This window comes from Mizuhopecten yessoensis, unplaced genomic scaffold, assembly GCF_002113885.1.
Source record: "Mizuhopecten yessoensis strain PY_sf001 unplaced genomic scaffold, ASM211388v2 scaffold775, whole genome shotgun sequence".
NCBI classification, from domain to species: Eukaryota; Metazoa; Mollusca; class Bivalvia; order Pectinida; family Pectinidae; genus Mizuhopecten; species Mizuhopecten yessoensis.
The window spans coordinates 128,272-148,747 of NW_018403715.1; the positions used below are offsets into that span (position 1 = coordinate 128,272).

Consider the following 20,476-nt stretch of genomic DNA (forward strand, 5'->3'; position numbering starts at 1 on the left):
GTGTACTGTTGATACAATGAACCAACAGCAGCACACCATGTACATGGTGGGTATGCTTAGGTTATAACGTGTACTGTTGATACAATGAACCAACAGCAGCACACCATGTACATGGTGGGTATGCTTAGGTTATACGGTGTACTGTTGATACAATGAACCAACAGCAGCACACCATGTACAAAGTAAAGGGTTAACTTCATTGCTAACAAAACAGGACAACAGAGTAATAGACTAAATACACAATACATCATTACAGTGTTTCTTTTGCTCAGTTTTACTGCCGAATACAGGCTGTTTCCCGAGCTAAAAAGTGCCTTATTTTCACAAAATTACCACAAAATTAGGAATATAGTCCCAATTTCAACACAAAAAATGTTACACTATACTTTCCGAATTCATAAAGGAACAGGCTGTTGTAAAATTTAGGTAACAAAAAAAATGATCAATGTTTAACTTAATGTTGGAAATTGGTTCAAAATTCACGATTGATCGCCACTATAACTGAATGTTGACAGGTATGTATAATATTGTCTATATTTATACTTCCTCCAGGTATTGTTGACTTCTGGGTATCATTCGCGGTGTACACAGACAGTGGGACATTAAAAGACTCGCAGGTACTCACCACCGTCAAACCCAATATTCACGACCAAAGTACTTCACTGACAGTTGACTGGGAGGATGGTGACAAGCTAAATGTCACCGTACGAGCCATCGATGTCATGCAAAAGTATGATGATGTGGAGCTGACTGTATATCGGGATCATACACCACCTGTGATACGCGATCTGTGGCTCACTCGCGGAGGTCGTACCAACCTGTCTGTCCACAGCTTAGAGGATTTCACCACAATGACGTAAGTATTCCACATCAGTAAGCCGTTTGTCATAGATAGAAACTTTACATAAATTAAGTATTTCACTGATTAAGGTAAAAATGACCAAACACATATTTCTTGGAAAATATGAGGTGTGTTATAGTTATGTGGCAGATTTCAATTGTACATAGGATTACGGTCGCCTTCTAGCTTTAAGCTAGAGGGAATTTTCCTTTAGCTCAGTGGTAGAGCGTCCGACTAGGAAGACTGAGATTGCGGGTTCGATCCCTGTTGGAAGCACACTATTTTCTTTCCTGGTACAATTAAATGATTTATGTCTTGTGGTGTCATAATGAAAAGATTGATGCCATTTAGTGTTGTAATTAAGTGGTTGATGCCCTGTTGTGGTATAACTAGATGAATAAATCCCCGGCTGTTAATTAAATAATTGTTGCCTTGAACTGTTACAGGATTGAGTGGGAGACCTATGACTTCCATAGTGGTATAGACACTCTGTACTGGAAGCTCTACGACAATTACACAGACACTGTTATACAGCACGGCCATGAGGATCTCGTCTCACAACGGGAAGATGTACGTAACAATACGTAACTTTGACACGACTTTGACGAATAGTCAATAAATTAAAGTATCGGCAATCACATTTTAACATTATATTTATAGCCATTTATATGTTCCCTACTGATAAAAGATCATGGATTTTAGACTTGCAAAGTGTCAGCCTTTAACCATGTTCTTGTTCAGAATTTCTTTAAATTTTATTTTTGCCAGAACTTTATAGATTGATATGTGTCCTGAATAGGTTGTATGTCATGTACCTATAAAGCAACATCACAGCAAGGGGTCAAATCTGTAACCATTAAAATGATTATATAGGCAATTACTCTGAAATGCCTAAATTCTAAATGATTAACTTCATAGCTTGATATGTTCAGTCAAATATCTCAATGTCAACGTCTTCGATACCTCAAGAGACATTTTAGTGCTTTTATAACAGGCCAGCGCTTTTTAACTGCATAATAATTTGTTTTGATAAAACTTTGAAAATATATCACAGCAAAACACTGTGCCATGTATCGCAGAATTAAATAAAACTGTATTTTTTTTTACAACTTATATAGCAAGTTCTACAGACATAGGTATTAGTCACTCTTGTTGGCCCAGATGGTAGTGTGCAACTCTATAATAGTCTCCAAATTCAAGGTCACAAGGGCTCAATGGTCAAATAATTTTAATGCTGGTCTTGGTTGGTCAGGCAAAACCTTGTGAAGGACTTAATTTCTTTGTTGAAATGTGGCAGATTTTAATTGTTCATAGGGTTACGGTCGCCTTCTAGCTTCGAGCTAGAGGGAATTTCCCTTTAGCTCAGTGGTAGAGCGTCCGACTAGGAACCTGGAGATCGAGGGTTTGATCCCTGGTGGAAGCACACTGTTCTCTTTCCTGTTACAAATGGTGTCTGTGGCCCTCCCTGTGGTGACAAGGAGTTAGAACCTGGGTTGTGGTGTTCGAGGGAGAATACATTTAAAAAGGGGGAAGTAGTGTGGCAGATTTTAATTGTACATAGGATTACGGTCGCCTTCTAGCTTCGAGCTAGAGGGAATTTACCTTTAGCTCAGTGGTAGAGCGTCCGGCTAGGAACCTGTCGATCAAGGGTTTAATCCTCGGGGAAGCACACTATTCTCTTACCTGTTACAGAAATATAAAATAAAAAGAACAGTTTTATCTATTATTCTTATATTCAATTAAAAAGGAGAAAAACATATTAATAATAATTGAATGATACAATTTGAACAGGATCTCGCCTCCTGCCAAGCCACTTATGGTGGGGATCCCGGAGATTGTTACTGTTCACCGTATCAGGGCTGTTTCCATCAGCACTTCACAGTGACACCGGAAATCAAGCTGGGTGCTGGGCTGGTCCTTGCACATGCCAATGGGAAACATGATTCCGACTATTACATAGAGATCCAGGTCACGAACATCGCCAAACTTGTAACCACACTCAGGAAGAAGGTAGGTCATCAGCGTCAACAAGGGAGATTACTGATAGTGCCAAATTAACACGATGCTCTGGGTGAATGTTGGCAGTGAACCTACTAACTTGACAGGGATAGTCCTTGGTGGGACATTACATCTAGTCCCCTCAAAACTTTACAGGTGCCCCTCCTATTTTCATTTTCTTTTTCTTTTACATACAATGGCTCCTTCAGTGTTTTATATTGATTGAACATTTTTGAAAAGGGCACTTTGCTTTCAGCTTCAACGATTTCCCCTGTAATGCAGTTTGAACTGACAAATGTTTTAAATGTATATCATATCTATTCAAAACTCATTCATTTTCATCATTAGTTTATTTTACACTGGACTTTTTTTGTATTCCAGGGGCAGATTTTTGCACAACACTTTGTCTATATCTTAGTATATTTATCTGATAATCTAGTCTCCGGGACTTAATTAATGGACACACTCACTTGTTACACAAGATTTTTGATTCCTGATTACTGAGAAAAGTAGCAACAATTGACAAACTTGATAAAAAAAATCGATAATGAGAGTGATTTCATCATCACAGTAAAATTACTACACAGTGTATGGTATATAAGGTAATTCTAATGAGATGTGTGCAATTTACACTGGCCATATATAGATGAGGCCGTCCTTAAAAAAAATGTTTGTTTGCAGTTTCCTGACCAACCCACTAAAGATAGCACCTTGGTAAACTCAAACATTTTTTGGGGCTTTTCATTCAATTTTTTTCTGCTCAAAAGTCACTGAAAGTTCGTGCGTTTTATATAAAAATATGACATACATAGAAATGTAGTACCTACCTACCAACTTTAAACAAATGCTAGTAGGGGAACTGTAAGCGAACAATTCCTTAAGGATGGCCATATACTAATAAAGAGTGAAAATTTCACAGAAGTTTTTAGTACAAGTTGTTCTGTTGTAGATAACGATTGATGTGTCCCCGCCCCACACGGGAGTTGTCCATGATGGAGTACGAGGGTCGCTAGAGGTCGATTATCAGCAGTCATTCAACCTCCATGCACACTGGGAAGGCTTTTTTGACCGCGAGAGTGGCGTAAAGATGTATTTGTACAAGTTCGCAACCTCTTGTCAAGATGCAGCGACCATGGTCCTGGACTCAACTGACCCAAATGTATGTATATAACCAATTCATTTTCTCAATCTCCCATACTATTAACCATTCACCCCTACATATTTAAACTGGACTTGCCCATTCTTGAATTTGGAATGGTTGAAATGTGACTTCAAGGGTGAAGGGGTCAATGCAACTTTTGATACACCAGCTATTACGTTGTGTCTTTGGTAAGATTTAACGTTAATTACCATGTAGATAGAAGTTTGTTCCAAATTCTGATTTAGAGAATGAATCATGAAATTAAATGGATTCACACTTGTTCCTATTTTGACTTGACACCTGGATTTTAGTGTCATTTCTGTGTTTATAAGGTACCCAAAAATCAAAGTCCGGGGATATAGATAGAAATCTCCTTGGGTTTCTATGTCTCTGTGTGTCTGTGCATTCAGTCTAATGGTTTCCAGAACATTTCTACAGTTAAACTGCTCATGCAACCTCTTTCATTAAATCGAGAGACCATCTGTGTTACAAGGCCTCTTGTAATATTCTCCATTGTAATGATTTCATTGAAAGGAACTTTTATCAAGAAACCACCTGTATAAAGAGACCACTCTAGGACTCCTCAAGATTTCTTAATACAGGACTGGTTGGACTACTATTTCATGCAATATCCTTAACTGTGTATGTTTAGTATAGCCACAGTATCACATAACAAAACTAGGTTACTGTGACCTATATTTTAACCACTGACCCCATTCACAGAAACATTGCTCTGCATACAATTTCTGATACTTCATCATGTAGGGTCATCAAACGTGGTTCCCAGGCACATTTTAAAGCCAAGATGGAATATCACGAACCTCAACTTAGTCTGTATGACTTATAAATCATTCTCTGACCTCAATCTGAAATTGTTTCCACAGCATTTTCCCCCACTTTTTCAGGCTTAATCATCAAATGTAGGCAACAGATACATGTATGGAAATTGAAATATCCTGAGCCATAATTTGATCACCGTGACCTATATTTTGGACCTGGATCAAGGCATAATTGCTCCTGGAATGGGTTTTTAGGTCACCTGAGCTTTAGCTCAAGTGACCTATTGCTATCCGTTTTCGTCCGTCGTCGTCCGTCGTCCGTCGTCCGTTAACATTTTACATTTCAAACTTAAAGTCAAGTTCTGCTGGGCCGATTGAACTGAAAGTTTGTAGGAATGATCGAATCATGGTCCTGACAAAGTGTTGTTATTTTTCGGGTCAATCAGAAATACAATTTGGCTGCCATTATACTTAACTATTTTTTACTCAAATTGGTACATATTTCAACAACAAAAATAAATACTGTAGGACTCAGGTGACCGTTAAGGCCCATGGGCCTCTTGTTCTGTTACCTAGGTGATAGAGACAACCGACACTGATGTTAGCTACACAGCCACAAGTGATGGAGAGTATTTTGTAACAGTGGTGGCCTTCAACCATGCCCTGGAACCGTCTACACCAGTGTGTTCGGATGGAGTCACGATCGACAGTGGTGTGACAGCGGTCCGTGAGATCTCCGTGGATACGGCCAAGGTCAGAGGAGGACTTGTGACTGACCCTGGAGCTACAGCCGTATGGATACTAGATACTGACCGCTCCCTGAGGCAACTTTCATCTACCTCAGCAGCTTGTCGGTAAGAACTTCAAAATGGAAGAAATCACCAAATTGGAGATAAACATCTTAACAAAATAGAAAATTTAGGCACAATCTTAGCCCTTCTCCACTTCAGTCTTGAAGTTCTCGTTTGAATATATGCTGCTATACCACCAAGTTCTGGACCCATGGCGCTCCACCCGTGGCGCTCCACCCGCACAAAGTGAAGGATTTTATTTGAACACATCTCTGATTCTGCATTAAATGTATCTTTATTTTAGTAAGGTATATAAGCTGTAATGTATCCAAATAATTCACTTGTATGGTTGTTTATAGATGAATAACAGAGGAGAAAAATTGAATGTATCTATTTGTAAAAAATGGTTGTTAAATGGAAGTGAATTACTGAATTCTACACACAGTGCCAAAGCCACAGTGGTGTCCGACCTTGAACTGTTTCCGAGGACCCGCTATGCCAACCAGACCGAGGTTGTAGTGGACGGAGACACATTCTGTGACAACAGCACTGGAGCACCTTCACCCGTCGCAATGATGCTTCGAAAGTCTTCTAGTCTGACAGTTTCCTGGATGGTCGAGGACACCATTGGAGGGGTGTTTGATCACGAGTTTGGACTGGCCAGTGCAGCTGGTGGCAGTGCTGCTCCGAATATTTTTGGCTACGTTTCCACAAAACAAAATACGCACATCACCCTCCACCATGAGGATGTCTCAACAGGTGTCCAGTTCTACATGGCCATCAAAACCATCAGCAAGACGGAGACAGAAAATATACAGGTGAGTTCATTCCTTGTAATACATCAATAGAAAAATAAAAACATCTAGCTTTTCCATACATTCAAAAGCCTTTTAAGGGCATTATTCGTCATAGGTCAAGGTTACCGTTACTAAAACTTGAATTCAACAGAATTCAACAGAATTCAACAGAACAAATTTAACTTTTCGTGATGGTAGCTTCAGAAAAATTGAATGCATAACATTCAGCTTATTGTTTGAGTTGCCCTTCGAAAGAGAATATCCCCATTGAATTTTGGTGTATTCAAAGACCAAGGTCACTTACTGAAAATTGAATTTTCCTGTTCAGATAATTTCAAAAGTTACTGCAAAACTTATCAATGTGAGTTTTTCAGAACTGGTCATGTGTATATAGGAAGTTAAGAAATTGTCAATAAAGTAATAAACTTTTAAAACAGAAGGTTTTGTGTTTCTGTGATGTGTCAGAAATGTGAAAAACACTGTCATAGCCTCATCTTTTTCCATAAATAATTTGAAAATGAGCACTGTGGATGTTTATATATTCAATTTCATTGTATTTTTGACATTTCCAGACACTCGGACCGTTCCTGTTGGACACCACAGCCCCGACCTTTAGCGGAGCAGTGGCCTTGACCTTGGTTAGTGAGTATCTGGTTGCTTCCTGGACTTCCTCAGCTTTCCAGGATACAGAGGAGTACTATGAGCTGTTCTACACCTTTGCCATAGGTAAAAACTCACAGCAATAAAGGGGACTGGAAATGTTCTGTGTCCACATTTTTTTACCCCAAGTTAGAGACATATACACAAAGATTAGTGTTGAAAAAACCCTGAGCTACAGTGTCAACATAAAAGGTTTTTCCTGAATTGTATTTTACATTACAGTAGCTACCGGTAAGTTGAACATATTTGTATAGATGTAAATGGATCTTGACCTTCATCGACCACACATCAAAGTTATTCATAACTTATACCTATAAGTGTAAATAAGGAGTTATGGGATCATTATTCAATTTCACAATTGTGACCTGCAAACTGTTAAAGTGTTTTAGATCAATAATGGAAGCAATGGGCCTCCAAACCCCCTAATTAAGGGGTCCTTAACCCCTATAACTATTCCATCTTGAGTGAAATAATATTGTGCGTAATTTGCCCAACACTGATCTGTTCGTGACTTAGGACACAGTGAGTATGCAGTGGATGTCCAGCAGTACAAACCGTTGTCAGGGGGCGCCACCTGTACCCTAAGCGTGATCCCTGATTGTACAGCCGCCCTGGTGGCTGATCTTGACTGGGATCTTCATGGTCACCATTCTTACTATGTCACTGTGAGGGCTGAGAACTCTGTGGGTCTCTTCGTCATGGCAACCTCAAGTGCATACATCCATGATGTACAGTTGGCTGCCAGGGGTGTGGTCCTAGATGTCCCAGTGGGGGTAAGTTAAACTTTTCTGACTGTTGATAATAACTGGAGTTCATGTAAAAAAAATCATTTAAATAAGAATTGAAATTTATCTTTCTCACATTTATGGTGGTATACAACACTAGTCCGTTTAAAGTTATTCCATGATGTGCAGTTAAACAAGGCACAATATACATATTCAAAATAACAGGCGCAAAATTATTTTATCATTTTTCAGTTCAAATTACTTTTTCGACAAACTGTTTTACCAGAAAAGTCATTTTTGTGGGAGCAAGATAATATTTTCTATGGTTTCCATTTCCGTTAGATGAGGAAACTATTTGCGAATCTCTGTCATAATTTGGATTTGATCATTCACATCATGATTGGTTTCTGATCACTATGAAGTATGATGGAAAGATCTTAGCAGTTTCTGATTTGAAACAAAGTATATGTCGTGTTTTGATGTTACTGGATTATAGCAACTTTTGGTTTAATTATTGCTGTGTTTCATTAAAACTTGTTTGTTTCATTTCAGAGTGATAAGGATTCTGTGCCCTACACGGTAAGTTAGTTATGCAATAAGTAAATTTTGATTCTGTTCAAACCTATTTTACAAAGAGTGTATAGCAGCAAAAAAGTTCTATATTTGTTTCATTAATAAACTGATTTCATCAGATAGTTACAAAAATAAATGATAATTTCCTTTTTGAGATCAATTTAGACTACAGTGCATATAAATAAACTTGAGATTTCAGGACTTTACAGCAAAGAAAATGTTTAGATTCCTAAAAAAACATTGTATCTCAAAACATGAGTGTGAAGTAGTTAAGTAGTTCAAAAACAACTCTTGAGTGAATACAAATTTATAATGAGTTAAGCGATAATAGAGTATTCCAGAAAACCACTTGACATCCATCTTTGTTTTTTCCTGACAGGATATTGAGGACTCAGACTTTCAAACTGACCAGACCAAACTTCAGGCCCGATGGATGAAGTTTGACCACCCCTATCTGAATATAACTTACCGTATCGCTATAGGTACAACCCCAGGAGGAGCTCAGATCTATGGCCCTGCTAGTGTTGCATCACAACTCGCATTTGAGAAAACTGGGCTCAGTCTGGTCCACTGGCAGGTGAGAGACATTCTTAAAATATTGATTAATTTTGGACATGATATGTTGTCTTTATTTATTATGTCCTGGCCATTTTATGGGGAGGAAGGGCTTACAGTGTTACCCGGCCATGTCAGTGAAATATAATGGAAACTTTATTTATTTTACAACAAATAAGAAATTAGTTATTTCATTTTATCTTATTTACTTTTGTTGCCCCGGGTATTAATGTGCAGGGGGTCTTTTGTTGGAGAAAACCAGAGTACCTGGAGAAAACCCATGTGGTCTGGCAGGTAGCCCCAAAACCTTTTCAGTTGCAGTCGGTGAATCAAACCCTGGTCATTTTGGTGAGAGGCGAGTACACTATCTACGATCTGATTGGCTCGAGGAGATGAATACACTACATGTACTTAGTTGTTAAATCTGTGGTTGATTTTTCAGACATACTACTTCACCGTCGAGGCTGTGACATCTGTGGGCAGTGTCAATGTGACGTCCGACGGTATCACAGTTGTCCAGGAGGGGGCAACACTCACAGGGGTCAATGTGTTTGATGGAAAGCTGTGCAACTTTACTGGTAAGTCTTAGGGTGTTTGCTATAAACTAATCAATAGTACCAGTTGAGCCTATAAACTAATCAATAGTACCAGTTGAGCCTATAATGTTATTCCAAACACTTGACACATTATTGATGAATTTAAAATACTAACTTCTGAATTAGTTCTGACAAAACTGATTGGATGCCATACTAGTAAAGTTCAGTCCATAATGGAGTTTGTATTAATTAATGGAGTTGATATTATTGATATTCAAATTGACCAGAGGAGTTTTAATTGATTAATGGAGTCCAGATTGATTAATGAAGTCCATCATAATGAAGATTGATTTAGGAGTTGAGTACAGATTATTATAATTCGGGTAAGTGGAGCTCTGATTGGTAGAGTTTACGTATATATTACAAATTTACACCATTCAATGAAGTAATTATGTTTCTCTTTCAGTGGATAATGGCACACTGTTCCATCACCATGAACAGGTAAGTGTGTTCTGAAAATATCTATGGGTGCTCTAATAGTAATAGAATCAAGAAGCACAATTTGGGAAATTCTTGCCTAGTTAAATATTAGCCCCATCACCAATAGATCAATATTTCCCCAATGCTAATTGGATCCTTAATCACGCGGAAGTTTCTACGTAAGGTAGCGGTGTTCAAAGTACACCATTACTATTTATAGAAATTATTCATCATTGACACCAACTTGTATGAGCATATTCATGTCTTACAGACATTTCCTAGTTCATCATATATCAGGAAATCATTATATTATTCTTATAAATTTGTATAACGAGTAATGAAGAAATGTTGTTTTAATATCACATTTTTCTGTTAACAATTGCAAGCAGTACAAAGCAAAATAATTTGTACTTATTTGATGATATCTCTGTGGCTTAAAACATTATTTTTCTTTATTCTTGTTTTGCACTGACATAAATTTTAAAGTGCTATCATTTATTTACTACAGAAATAAAGCTTTTCTGGGTTAAATCCCAGCTGTAGGTATAAGAGTCCTTTCACTCATGTAAATAGATCAATCTCTGTATATAGCGCTATATTTTCTAGGATCATCGTGTACGCTGTGATTTGGAGAGGAATTACCAGACATCACTCAGCACTATACAGGCCTACTGGACCATTCCATCAGCCATACGCTACTACACTCCAGACGCTCACTGGGCAGTTGAAGAGGAAGATGCAGCAGGGGGAGGTAAGCCAGATAATAGGTTACTGTTTAATTTTGCATGAATAAACTCCCATACTGGATCTTTTTTGTGGAAATAAAATTTCAAAACTGTAATTTATTTAGGATATAAAATTTCCAAGCACATTTTGGCAAAAGCAAACACATTCCAATAAGTAGCATATATACTTTTATCATCATTAGAACAATTTCAAGTGGAGATTTGATTTTATACTTAATCCTTCATATTCTGAATCGGATTTGCAAATGCTACTAGTATGTACTCTAAATCACTCAATTTTCATGACTTATTTTCATGCTAGTTTGCTAGCAATTTTCTGAAATAATGTAAAATTGAAAGATTTAAAAAGTCATAAAACCAATTTCATTGAATAAAGATTATGTTGATTTGACAGGTATATGGACCGTGGTACGTGAATTTGAGCACCTGTCAACGTCATTTGAAGCAGAGGCAAATGACCTCCTCCTTCTACCAGGACGTTCGTATCGTGTTGCCCTCAAATTGTGTGCTGGCATGACATGCTACGCCCCGATATATACTGACGGTGTCCTGATCCTCTCGAGTCCACCAGTCACCGGAAACTTGCTGGTCACCCACTTCAACCTTACCACTGGTGGAGGGGTGGAGAAGGTTTGTATTTCATTTAAGAATTTTTTTTCAGAATAAGTTGGTTTTTTTAAAAGAGAGAAAAATGGAAAGAAAAACATGTTAAAATCAAACATGTCTTTTTGCATGTATTGCTTATATTATACAATATGCATTTATTATATGTATAAACTAAACTGGGTCCTTTCTGTTACTCTAGCTGATGGTACAGATGGATCGTTTCTATGATTCTGACATTGCTGACCCTACTGCCAAATTTGAGGCCGTAGAGAAATATGAATGGGCTATCACTGATAATTCTGTCAGTGGCAAGATCTTCACAAAGTGGACAAATCTAGACACTTTCACCATATCTTCAGAAAAGGTAAGACTGTTGATTTCAAGGTTTCAAAGATCATAAGAATTAATGACAAACTTGAAAGATACACAAGAATTGATAACACTTTTGTGACATACAATGTACACAAGAATTTATGACACATTTGAAAAGTACATAAGAGTATGTCGATTGATAGCGCTCAGGTAATTCTGAATTAGTCTATAAGGATTGTTAAAAATATACTAAGGGAGGAAACTCTTCAACAAATCATAGATTTAATGGTTAAACGTAGCATATATTTGTAAATATTGTAATGGTATGCTGCAGATGACCTTTGAACTGAGCCTGACCGGTGAGATGGACTTCTCTCGATGTAAGCGTCTCTCTGTCCGGGGCTACAACAAGGCCAATCTGTGGTCAGTGGTGTCCAGTCAGATCTTGGACTGTGCAGCCTTTGCCCCGATACTGATCAACCCAAATACCATCATAGATGCTGTGGGTGAACAGGAGTATGATGAAAGTAAGTGTAGTCCCCCAATAAAGAATAGCATTTGTGATTTACTGTATGTTGTGTCTTGTGTTAACAGTTCTTTATATCTTAGTACAGTAAAACCTTGTTATACTGCCACCATTTGTCAAGAGAAATCTTGACGTTATTAAGGGGTTTGGTGATAAAATGAGGGAAACTTATAAAGAAATTCTGAAGAAAACAAGAAAAAAAACATTGAAGCATGTTGGCAGTAAATGAGTTGGCAAATGAAACAAGGGGCATTATATAAGGGTTTTACTGTATAAACAAGGGACATTATATCATAGTTTTACTGTATAAACAAGGGGCATTATATCAGGGTTTGACTGTATAAACAAGGGGCATTATATCACGGTTTGACTGTATAAACAAGGGGCATTATATCAGGGTTTTACTTATATTTGTCAATGTGCCAATGTGTACATCTGTGTCCATCCAACTGTTGTTAAAAGCTTGTGTACATGATATCTCAATGATTTACACCATTTTAGGTTAACATCAGTTTCTATACCTGATTAGATTTTGATGGTCAAGTCAAAGTCAAAGGTCACATTTGACCACTTTTGAAGTAAAAATATATCTCGCAGACAAAACAGGATTTATTCTGTATTTACAAGATAGCACCAAACTCAATACCTGATTTGATTCTGGTTGTCATCTGTGAAGGTCAAAGGGTCAAACGTTACACCTGACCACTTTAAGGAACGGAGGGGATGGGGAGCAGTTTGCTTTTATTTACTTAAGACCGATGCTGTTATTGGCCAAAGTTGGTACAATAGGCATCATGACTATGAATAATTTTCGACCAAATCTAGGAAATTCGTAAGTTATATGAGAGAGACGTGTAATAAAGAGTTTATTAATTGTAGCGGGCACCGTGAAAAATGACTACGGCAAAGAAATCTTCCTTAAAGAGAATGCTTTGTGGACGTTTCATGATGTAGACTACACTCCATACTCAAACATGATCTCCGCTGTGTGGCCGCATCTGCGACACCGTAACTACACCTACGCAGTGCTGAGGAGCCTAGCAGTAGATGTGACATCGTATTACCGTCCTACCAGTCTTCTTTCTCTGCCTGACCCATGCTCACACCCCGATAGTCTCAAGTGTGGCCACACAGGTAAATCATAACCTTTCCCAGTGCATTTAAATTAATACTTCATGTAGTTCATGAAGCATTGGATCACACAGAATGAATTTATTATTGTCCATGGAGAACTAAAATGAGTTTAATGCTAAATATACAGTAACATGGTAACTTTGGATTTTAAAGAAAATTAAGTAATCTGCGTAGCCTTACTCTAGATTTTACATGAAGTTATATGATCTGTACTTAACTGTAGCTTTATGAAGGGATAGTCATTTAAACTAAAATGTATTGAAGCTTTTAGAAGGCAATTTGACTTATTGAAATATATATATGTTATCTCAACTTACTCTTGGTAAATTTCATAGAGAATCTGTTGTGATTAAACCTTTCTGTTCTAAGAAACAAAATACATGGCCATTTCAACATGCAAGCTGTTAAAGTAATCAGAACTGCCTTTCAGTAGCTTTCTGAGGGAATCAATGAACAATTAGACCTACATAGCACTGTAACGTTCAGAGGAAATGGAATAACAATCTGAAATACCTATCACTTAAACTATGGTGTCTAGCATCCTAACTAACAATGTAGGGTTCAGAAGGAAATATAAACTGTCCTTACTGTAGCTAGTTTTCATTGGAAAATTACTTTATCTGTAATATCTTGTCTTTGGTTTTTAGATAAAGAGTATGTTAATATCGAGTTTGGTCCAGGGGAGTTGCAGCATGGATCACGTTACATTGTGTGTCTACATGCGGACATTACTGTCATACAGCAAGAGACCTGGGTCCAGACACTGGAGGCTGTCAGCGTGTGCAGTGATGGTGTGGTGGTGGACCTGTCCCCGCCCACCCCTGGTAACGTGTGGATAGGACACACCCCTGGCAGTATGTTCCAGGTAACAGCCTAATATTTCAACTTACAAGTTAAAACTAGGACAGTTTGACCTAACATGGCTTTCAGCATCTGTGGGGCAAGGCAATAGTATATTGATTATATGAACAGTGTATATAGGGGTCTAGCATTTTCTTTATTTTCTCCAGATTTGATAGCTACTGTAATCAAAGTTGGTGCAAACGATTGTCCATTACCATTTGTGAATTTTTGGGCTGATTTGAAATCAAAGATACCAGGCCACTTAATTTCCAAAAAAGGCAGATGGTCTATGGGCCTCTTGTAAATTGTTGCAGATGGATTATTCCCCTTCTTGGCAGAGTTATCCCCTTTGAACCTAACTTCAATATCCTTATCTGATTTATTGACTATTTTCCACAATGTCTTAATAAGAGGTTCACTTTATATAACATTATATTTACATTCGCTCCCATTGAAGCTGTGTAAACTGTGACTGTGTATAAATTACCGTATACGCAGTGAGATTCCTTGGAGACCATTGTTTCCTATTGATGACGTAATTTACATTGTGACGTCATAATGGTAACGTTGGAGATCCATCGCTGCTCACAGGCTATAGGCTGTTCATTTGTTTGGATTTACGTACGTTACGGAGGCTTTGTACCATTATAAAAGCAAATGTATTGGAGTAAGCTTTATTCTGAGTGTACCATCATAGTAGGAAAATATGAAAATATAAGAATTGATCTTCAGTTTGACTGCATATACGGTAGTATGAACGCAGTTGGCAACAAACATATTCTTTATGGAGCGCGTAATATGTTCATTGCCAACTGCGTTCATACTACCATATACGCAGTCAAACTGACGGTCAATCCTTAATTATCCCTTTTATGCAGAGTTATTGCCCTTGCATTACGAAATATTACAAGCACCATAGTTTTCCCTAATTAATATTTTGTTTAATGCCTTAACATTTCATATCCTCTTCTGTTTACAGACGACACTAACAGATATCTATGTGAACTGGGAGACATTTGTAGATGTGGAGGAGTACAGTACCGCTTCACATTCCACAGGCATTCAGGCTTACACCGTTAGCATAGGTAACTCCCTCATATTGACTGTAGAATACTCTTAAATGTCTTAATACACCATTAGCATAGGTAACTCCCTCATATTGCCTGGAATACTCTGAAATGTCTTAATACACCATTAGCATAGGTAACTCCCTCATATTGACTGGAATACTCTGAAATGTCTTAATACACCGTTAGCATAGGTAACTCCCTCATATTGACTGTAGAATACTCTGAAATGTCTTAATACACCATTATCATAGGTAACTCCCTCATATTGCCTGGAATACTCTAAAATGTCTTAACACCATTAGCATAGGTAACTCCCTCATATTGACTGGAATACTCTAAAATGTCTTAACACTGTTAGCATAGGTAACTCCCTCATATTGCCTGGAATACTCTGAAATGTCTTAATACCCCATTAGCATAGGTAACTCTCTCATATTGACTATAGAATACTCTTAAATGTCTTACACCATTATCATAGGTAACTCCCTCATATTGACTGTAGAATACTCTAAAATGTCTTACACTGTTAGCATATGTAACTCCTTCATATTGCCTGGAATACTGTAAAATGTCTTAATACACCATTATCATAGGTAACTCCCTCATATTGCCTGGAATACTCTGAAATGTCTTAATACACCATTAGCATAGGTAACTCTCTCATATTGACTATAGAATACTCTTAAATGTCTTACACTGTTAGCATAGGTAACTCTCTCATATTGACTATAGAATACTCTGAAATGTCTTAATACACCATTAGCATAGGTAACTCTCTCATATTGACTATAGAATACTCTTAAATGTCTTACACTGTTAGCATATGTAACTCCTTCATATTGCCTGGAATACTGTAAAATGTCTTAATACACCATTATCATAGGTAACTCCCTCATATTGACTGGAATACTCTGAAATGTCTTAATACACCATTATCATAGGTAACTCCCTCATATTGACTGGAATACTCTGAAATGTCTTACTACACCATTAGCATAGGTAACTCAGTCATAACGTGTGCGTGGAACACTCTAAAATGTCTTACAATGTTAGCATAGGTAACTCCTCATATAAATAATATGCAATGATATACAAAATGTTATATATTTATCCTTGTTCAAAATTAACCAGAAGTCCTTTTTGGCCTGGATCTCCATGGCTGTTTTCCACAACCAAATAGATGAATTAAAACAAGAATGTCAGTTCCAAATATTTTGGTTCCATTAAATGCTATTGTCACATGACCTCCCAACTTGATGTCCAAATCTGTATAACATCAAAGGCAATGTGTTAATATAATAATTATTTTCTTCCTCGATGACTGAAACGGAATTAACAGCATTTCAACTCATGATGTTATTTCTCACCGAAATTATCCAAAAAATTAACCACTGACAAGGAAAACTGAATCCTATGTTAGGGAGAAATGTACATGTTCCACTATCCAGCCTACATTATAATAGATATTATTTGTCAATGTCTAAAATATCTGTGTTTTCTAGGGACGACTGCCGGAGGTAATGATATGGTAGACTTCACTGATGTAGGGGCAAGTAACCACATTGCTTTCCACGGTCTGCAGCTCCAGAACGGCCACACCTACTACGCGACAGTAACAGGTAAAAAGTGTCTACATGTATTGAGGGTACAACTGTAGTTTCTTACTCTTAACACAGATTATTTTGTGTACATATTAATATTCATTTTTTTTTTATTGCAATCCGTCTTCATGCATCGTCCATCATTGTCCATCGTCGTGCATTAACATTTTACATTTTCGACTTTTTCTCAAAAATTACTGGGGATTTATTTGTTTTTGTGTAGTATTGTTCAATTTTCAAATTTCACTGGTTTTAAAAATTATGGTGCAATATAATGATAAATTCACTTTCTTAAAATCATTGCCAAGCTTTCAGAATATTTCTAAATATTGCCAAGTTTTCACCACATCGCTTCGTTTTTTCCAAGTTTCAAGGTTATTGCTTTGTATTGCTAACTTTCCGGATATTCCTAATTAAATGATAGCTAACAAGAGTATGACAGTGACCCCTGTTGGTTGTTTCCTCTATAGCTATGGACTTCGCCAGGAGAAACACCACTCAGACAAGCCCTGGTGTCGTCGTAGATGTGACTCCGCCCCGTAAAAGTGACAAGCCAATCGTGATTGATCGACACTTCAATTCGCGGACAGGAATAGGAGCCTGGTGGGTTCACCTGTTCTGATGTTGACTTTATATTTCAGTTCTGATATCCCGATGACCTGAAATGTACTTAATCTGTTATGAACTAATCCTGTTAGTTCTTTTTTATATGCTGGCTCATTGATCAGGATGAAAGCAAAATCTGTCCTGCCTGTCTGCTAGACACAATTGTCATGTGCTGAACTCCCATGATATTAGCACGGTGTGTCACTCCCAAATCTTTTAATCATGATATGCCAGAAATATGTTAAAGTAATAAGAGGTTTTACTATAGTTCAAATGAAGTATTGAAATCTGCACCAGTTTCTGATGACTAAGCTGACTTTAGAACTCTCATTTCAATACTCGGGCAGAACGTTTTCTCCTCGGCATTAAATACAGCATATGGGGGAAATTTTTGCCAAGTCAAACTTCAGCACTTGGCCGGTTAAATCCATATTCACCAAGTTTTGATTATGCCCTTAAGATTTAATAACTATGAATATTATGTTCTTTACTTATGTTTGCTATAATGATAAATTCACCCTTATTCAGAGGACAAAAAAGGCTAAATTAAACTACAGCGAAAATGTCCTTGGTATTCAGTAATATTTGTTTTACTTGTGTGTCGACAGCTGGATAGAAGTATTTGACGACCTTGAGAGTGGGATACAGCGGTACACATGGGCTGTAGGGTCAGAGCCAGGTTACGACGATATCCTATCATACACAGACGTGGGAGATATTGTATGTGCTGTTCAAGATGAAAATGTGATCCTTGACCTTCATGAAGGGCATGCATACTACATAACAGTTAAGGTAAGATACTACGATTACGAGGAGTCAGGGTGAGTTTCGTACCAAGCCAAGTGATACACATTATATGTAATAGAATATTCTACCTAAGGTCTAAATCAGGGCCTCCTTTTGACATGTTTTTGTGTTTCTGTAAAACATGAAAACGAAAACATGTTAAAAAGTCAACCCTATCGTCAAGAAAGTTGGACTGTAGTATTATATTGTTTCCAGGCATACAACGGAGCTGGGCTTAACTCTCAAGCTTCGTCCTGGGCCATAACTGTGGACCTCTCCCCGCCTGTTGCAGGCCATGTGTACGATGGCAAACGTGACAACCAACCATCCAATATGCTGGACAGGGACTTCCAGACAGACAGGAGTTATATTGCTGCATTTTGGGAAGGTTTCCATGATCCACACTCCAACATTCGCGAGTATTCCGTCAGTATTGGTACATGTCGTGGCTGTCAGGAAGTGTTGGAGACACAGGCTGTTGGTATCACAAATGGTAGGTATTATAAGCAAAAGGAAAGATTTTCCCAACATTTACAATAAAATCTTTGCACAATTCAGTTTTTAATATTCACTTATTGCAGATGCTTTATCTAAGATTGCTTTTTACACCATTTCTTGCCATTCACCATTCACCTGCTGTGACCCACTGAATGTATCGTAGGAGGCAACTAATGAGGAACCACCTGCAGAATTGGTTTGGTGTCTTCTATTTAGGGACACAAAAGCGACCAAAATAAATCTGCTGCACTCATTGCAATATTTGGGATCTTTATCTTTCTTTCTACCTCTAACTACCTTTTATTTCCTAGCGCCTTGCTTGGCAACACCTCACTTTTGGCTTTAATGTTGAGGAAGGCAATGGGTTCTGTCCCCAGGCCGGGACATACCAAAGTCCTTAAAATGTAGTTGTTATTCTCTGCTTAATGTCGACATTTAGGGTAAGGCCAAACAAATATTTTTACTTGGTTCTCGGGCCAATTTTTTTCAAAAGCGATGAGGCAGGAAGGTATTTTTTTTTTCGCTTTACATGACAAAAATGAGACGAGGCTCATTTTTTTTTTATTGTGTAGTTTGTAAATTTTAAACGTTCATTATGGGCATGACCTTGTCAAATGTGTCCGTTTTTTGTCGCCCAACACACACAGATACTTTATCAGAACAAAGTTTTTATCTGGGAACGACCATGTTCCCAGATCGATGTTACCGTTTATTATAGTTGTGTAGAGATCCGTCATGGAGCAAGCCTCCGAAAATCGCCCAAGATGTTCCAGGGAAGAATCACAGACCCCCCCATTTGTTATTTGTACCGAAATGAGCGCCATTTGTACACAAGGTTAATAAGTCATAATCGTTTCAACACTTGCCTGTATATCAATTTCCTTATCTTTATTCAAACGTTTTCGGGATTTGGGTGACTAACGAGTAAAAACGACATGCAGACCAATTTTTCCGGATTTCTTTTAAGACAGCGGCTTTCACGATACACACTTGCAGGCTTACACAATACACATGGAGGCACGTCCCTAAATGACCTTAAATGACCTTAAATGACCTTAGATGTTAAGAGGACGTTAAACAAATAAAACCAAACCAAACCTGTTTTTATATACAGGTCCTCTGGGCCTCTTGTACTCTCAACAAAGTGTACTGGCCATAATGAGGTCCATTTATCAATCACTTTGTGTGTATCTTGTGTTGTCGGACATGCACCTGTATATGCTAAAGGTCAAGGACAGTATGGAATTGAAGGCAAAGTATGAGAATACCTCAGATGAGTTTTGTATGTAAGGGTTCCAAGGTCAATGCCAATGTATGTAAGGGTTCCAAGGTCAATGCCAAGGTTATTGTTGCTATGTATAGGTCAACTGTTGCTATTTTGTCAGCAGATTTGTTGTCATCAATCTACCGACTTAAGGGTCAAGGTGGGGGCTGACATTTTCTGGTTTCTCTTTTGTTTTGTGATGGTTACAACATGTGTTTTATTCTGTTTGTGTTTACAGAGTTTGTACTGTCCATGAAACACCTTGGTGTGGGTTTGACATACTACACCACGGTGACGGCCTGTAATACAGCCAACCTGTGTTCCTCTGTCACTTCTGATGGAGTGATCTTAGATAACAGTCCACCAACTGCCGGAGTGGTTCAGGACGGGACCTTTCCCTGGGACATCCACTACCAGGCAGTACCGTAAGTGACTCATCTTTACTATAACTTGTGTCTTTATGGGGCCCCACATTGGAAATGTGTATGCCCTATAGTAATCAGTGTCCGGCACTTTTTCCAGAGATTGTAATGTATTACAGTATCCTGGAGTCTAAAATTTTCCAAATATCACATGATGATGAATTGTACTATGAAGATGTGCAACAA

At 37.9% G+C, this 20,476-nt stretch overlaps 1 protein-coding gene across 1 annotated transcript in view; it reads left to right on the forward strand.

Annotated features, from left to right (window-relative positions):
• The window catches only part of LOC110452658, a 99,056-nt gene that overhangs the window by 51,479 nt on the left and 27,101 nt on the right, over nucleotides 1-20,476 (forward strand). Inside the window, exons 12-35 of the mRNA XM_021501310.1 lie at nucleotides 553-856; nucleotides 1,288-1,411; nucleotides 2,633-2,851; nucleotides 3,789-3,998; nucleotides 5,336-5,613; nucleotides 5,996-6,368; nucleotides 6,920-7,073; nucleotides 7,524-7,780; nucleotides 8,285-8,311; nucleotides 8,685-8,882; nucleotides 9,303-9,438; nucleotides 9,863-9,897; nucleotides 10,483-10,627; nucleotides 11,017-11,252; nucleotides 11,428-11,592; nucleotides 11,875-12,067; nucleotides 12,946-13,200; nucleotides 13,848-14,065; nucleotides 15,023-15,128; nucleotides 16,616-16,732; nucleotides 17,185-17,317; nucleotides 17,929-18,112; nucleotides 18,323-18,599; nucleotides 20,107-20,293. Coding sequence (XP_021356985.1) covers nucleotides 553-856; nucleotides 1,288-1,411; nucleotides 2,633-2,851; nucleotides 3,789-3,998; nucleotides 5,336-5,613; nucleotides 5,996-6,368; nucleotides 6,920-7,073; nucleotides 7,524-7,780; nucleotides 8,285-8,311; nucleotides 8,685-8,882; nucleotides 9,303-9,438; nucleotides 9,863-9,897; nucleotides 10,483-10,627; nucleotides 11,017-11,252; nucleotides 11,428-11,592; nucleotides 11,875-12,067; nucleotides 12,946-13,200; nucleotides 13,848-14,065; nucleotides 15,023-15,128; nucleotides 16,616-16,732; nucleotides 17,185-17,317; nucleotides 17,929-18,112; nucleotides 18,323-18,599; nucleotides 20,107-20,293 — 4,531 coding nt within the window. The remainder of the gene's footprint in view (nucleotides 1-552; nucleotides 857-1,287; nucleotides 1,412-2,632; nucleotides 2,852-3,788; nucleotides 3,999-5,335; nucleotides 5,614-5,995; nucleotides 6,369-6,919; nucleotides 7,074-7,523; nucleotides 7,781-8,284; nucleotides 8,312-8,684; nucleotides 8,883-9,302; nucleotides 9,439-9,862; nucleotides 9,898-10,482; nucleotides 10,628-11,016; nucleotides 11,253-11,427; nucleotides 11,593-11,874; nucleotides 12,068-12,945; nucleotides 13,201-13,847; nucleotides 14,066-15,022; nucleotides 15,129-16,615; nucleotides 16,733-17,184; nucleotides 17,318-17,928; nucleotides 18,113-18,322; nucleotides 18,600-20,106; nucleotides 20,294-20,476) is intronic.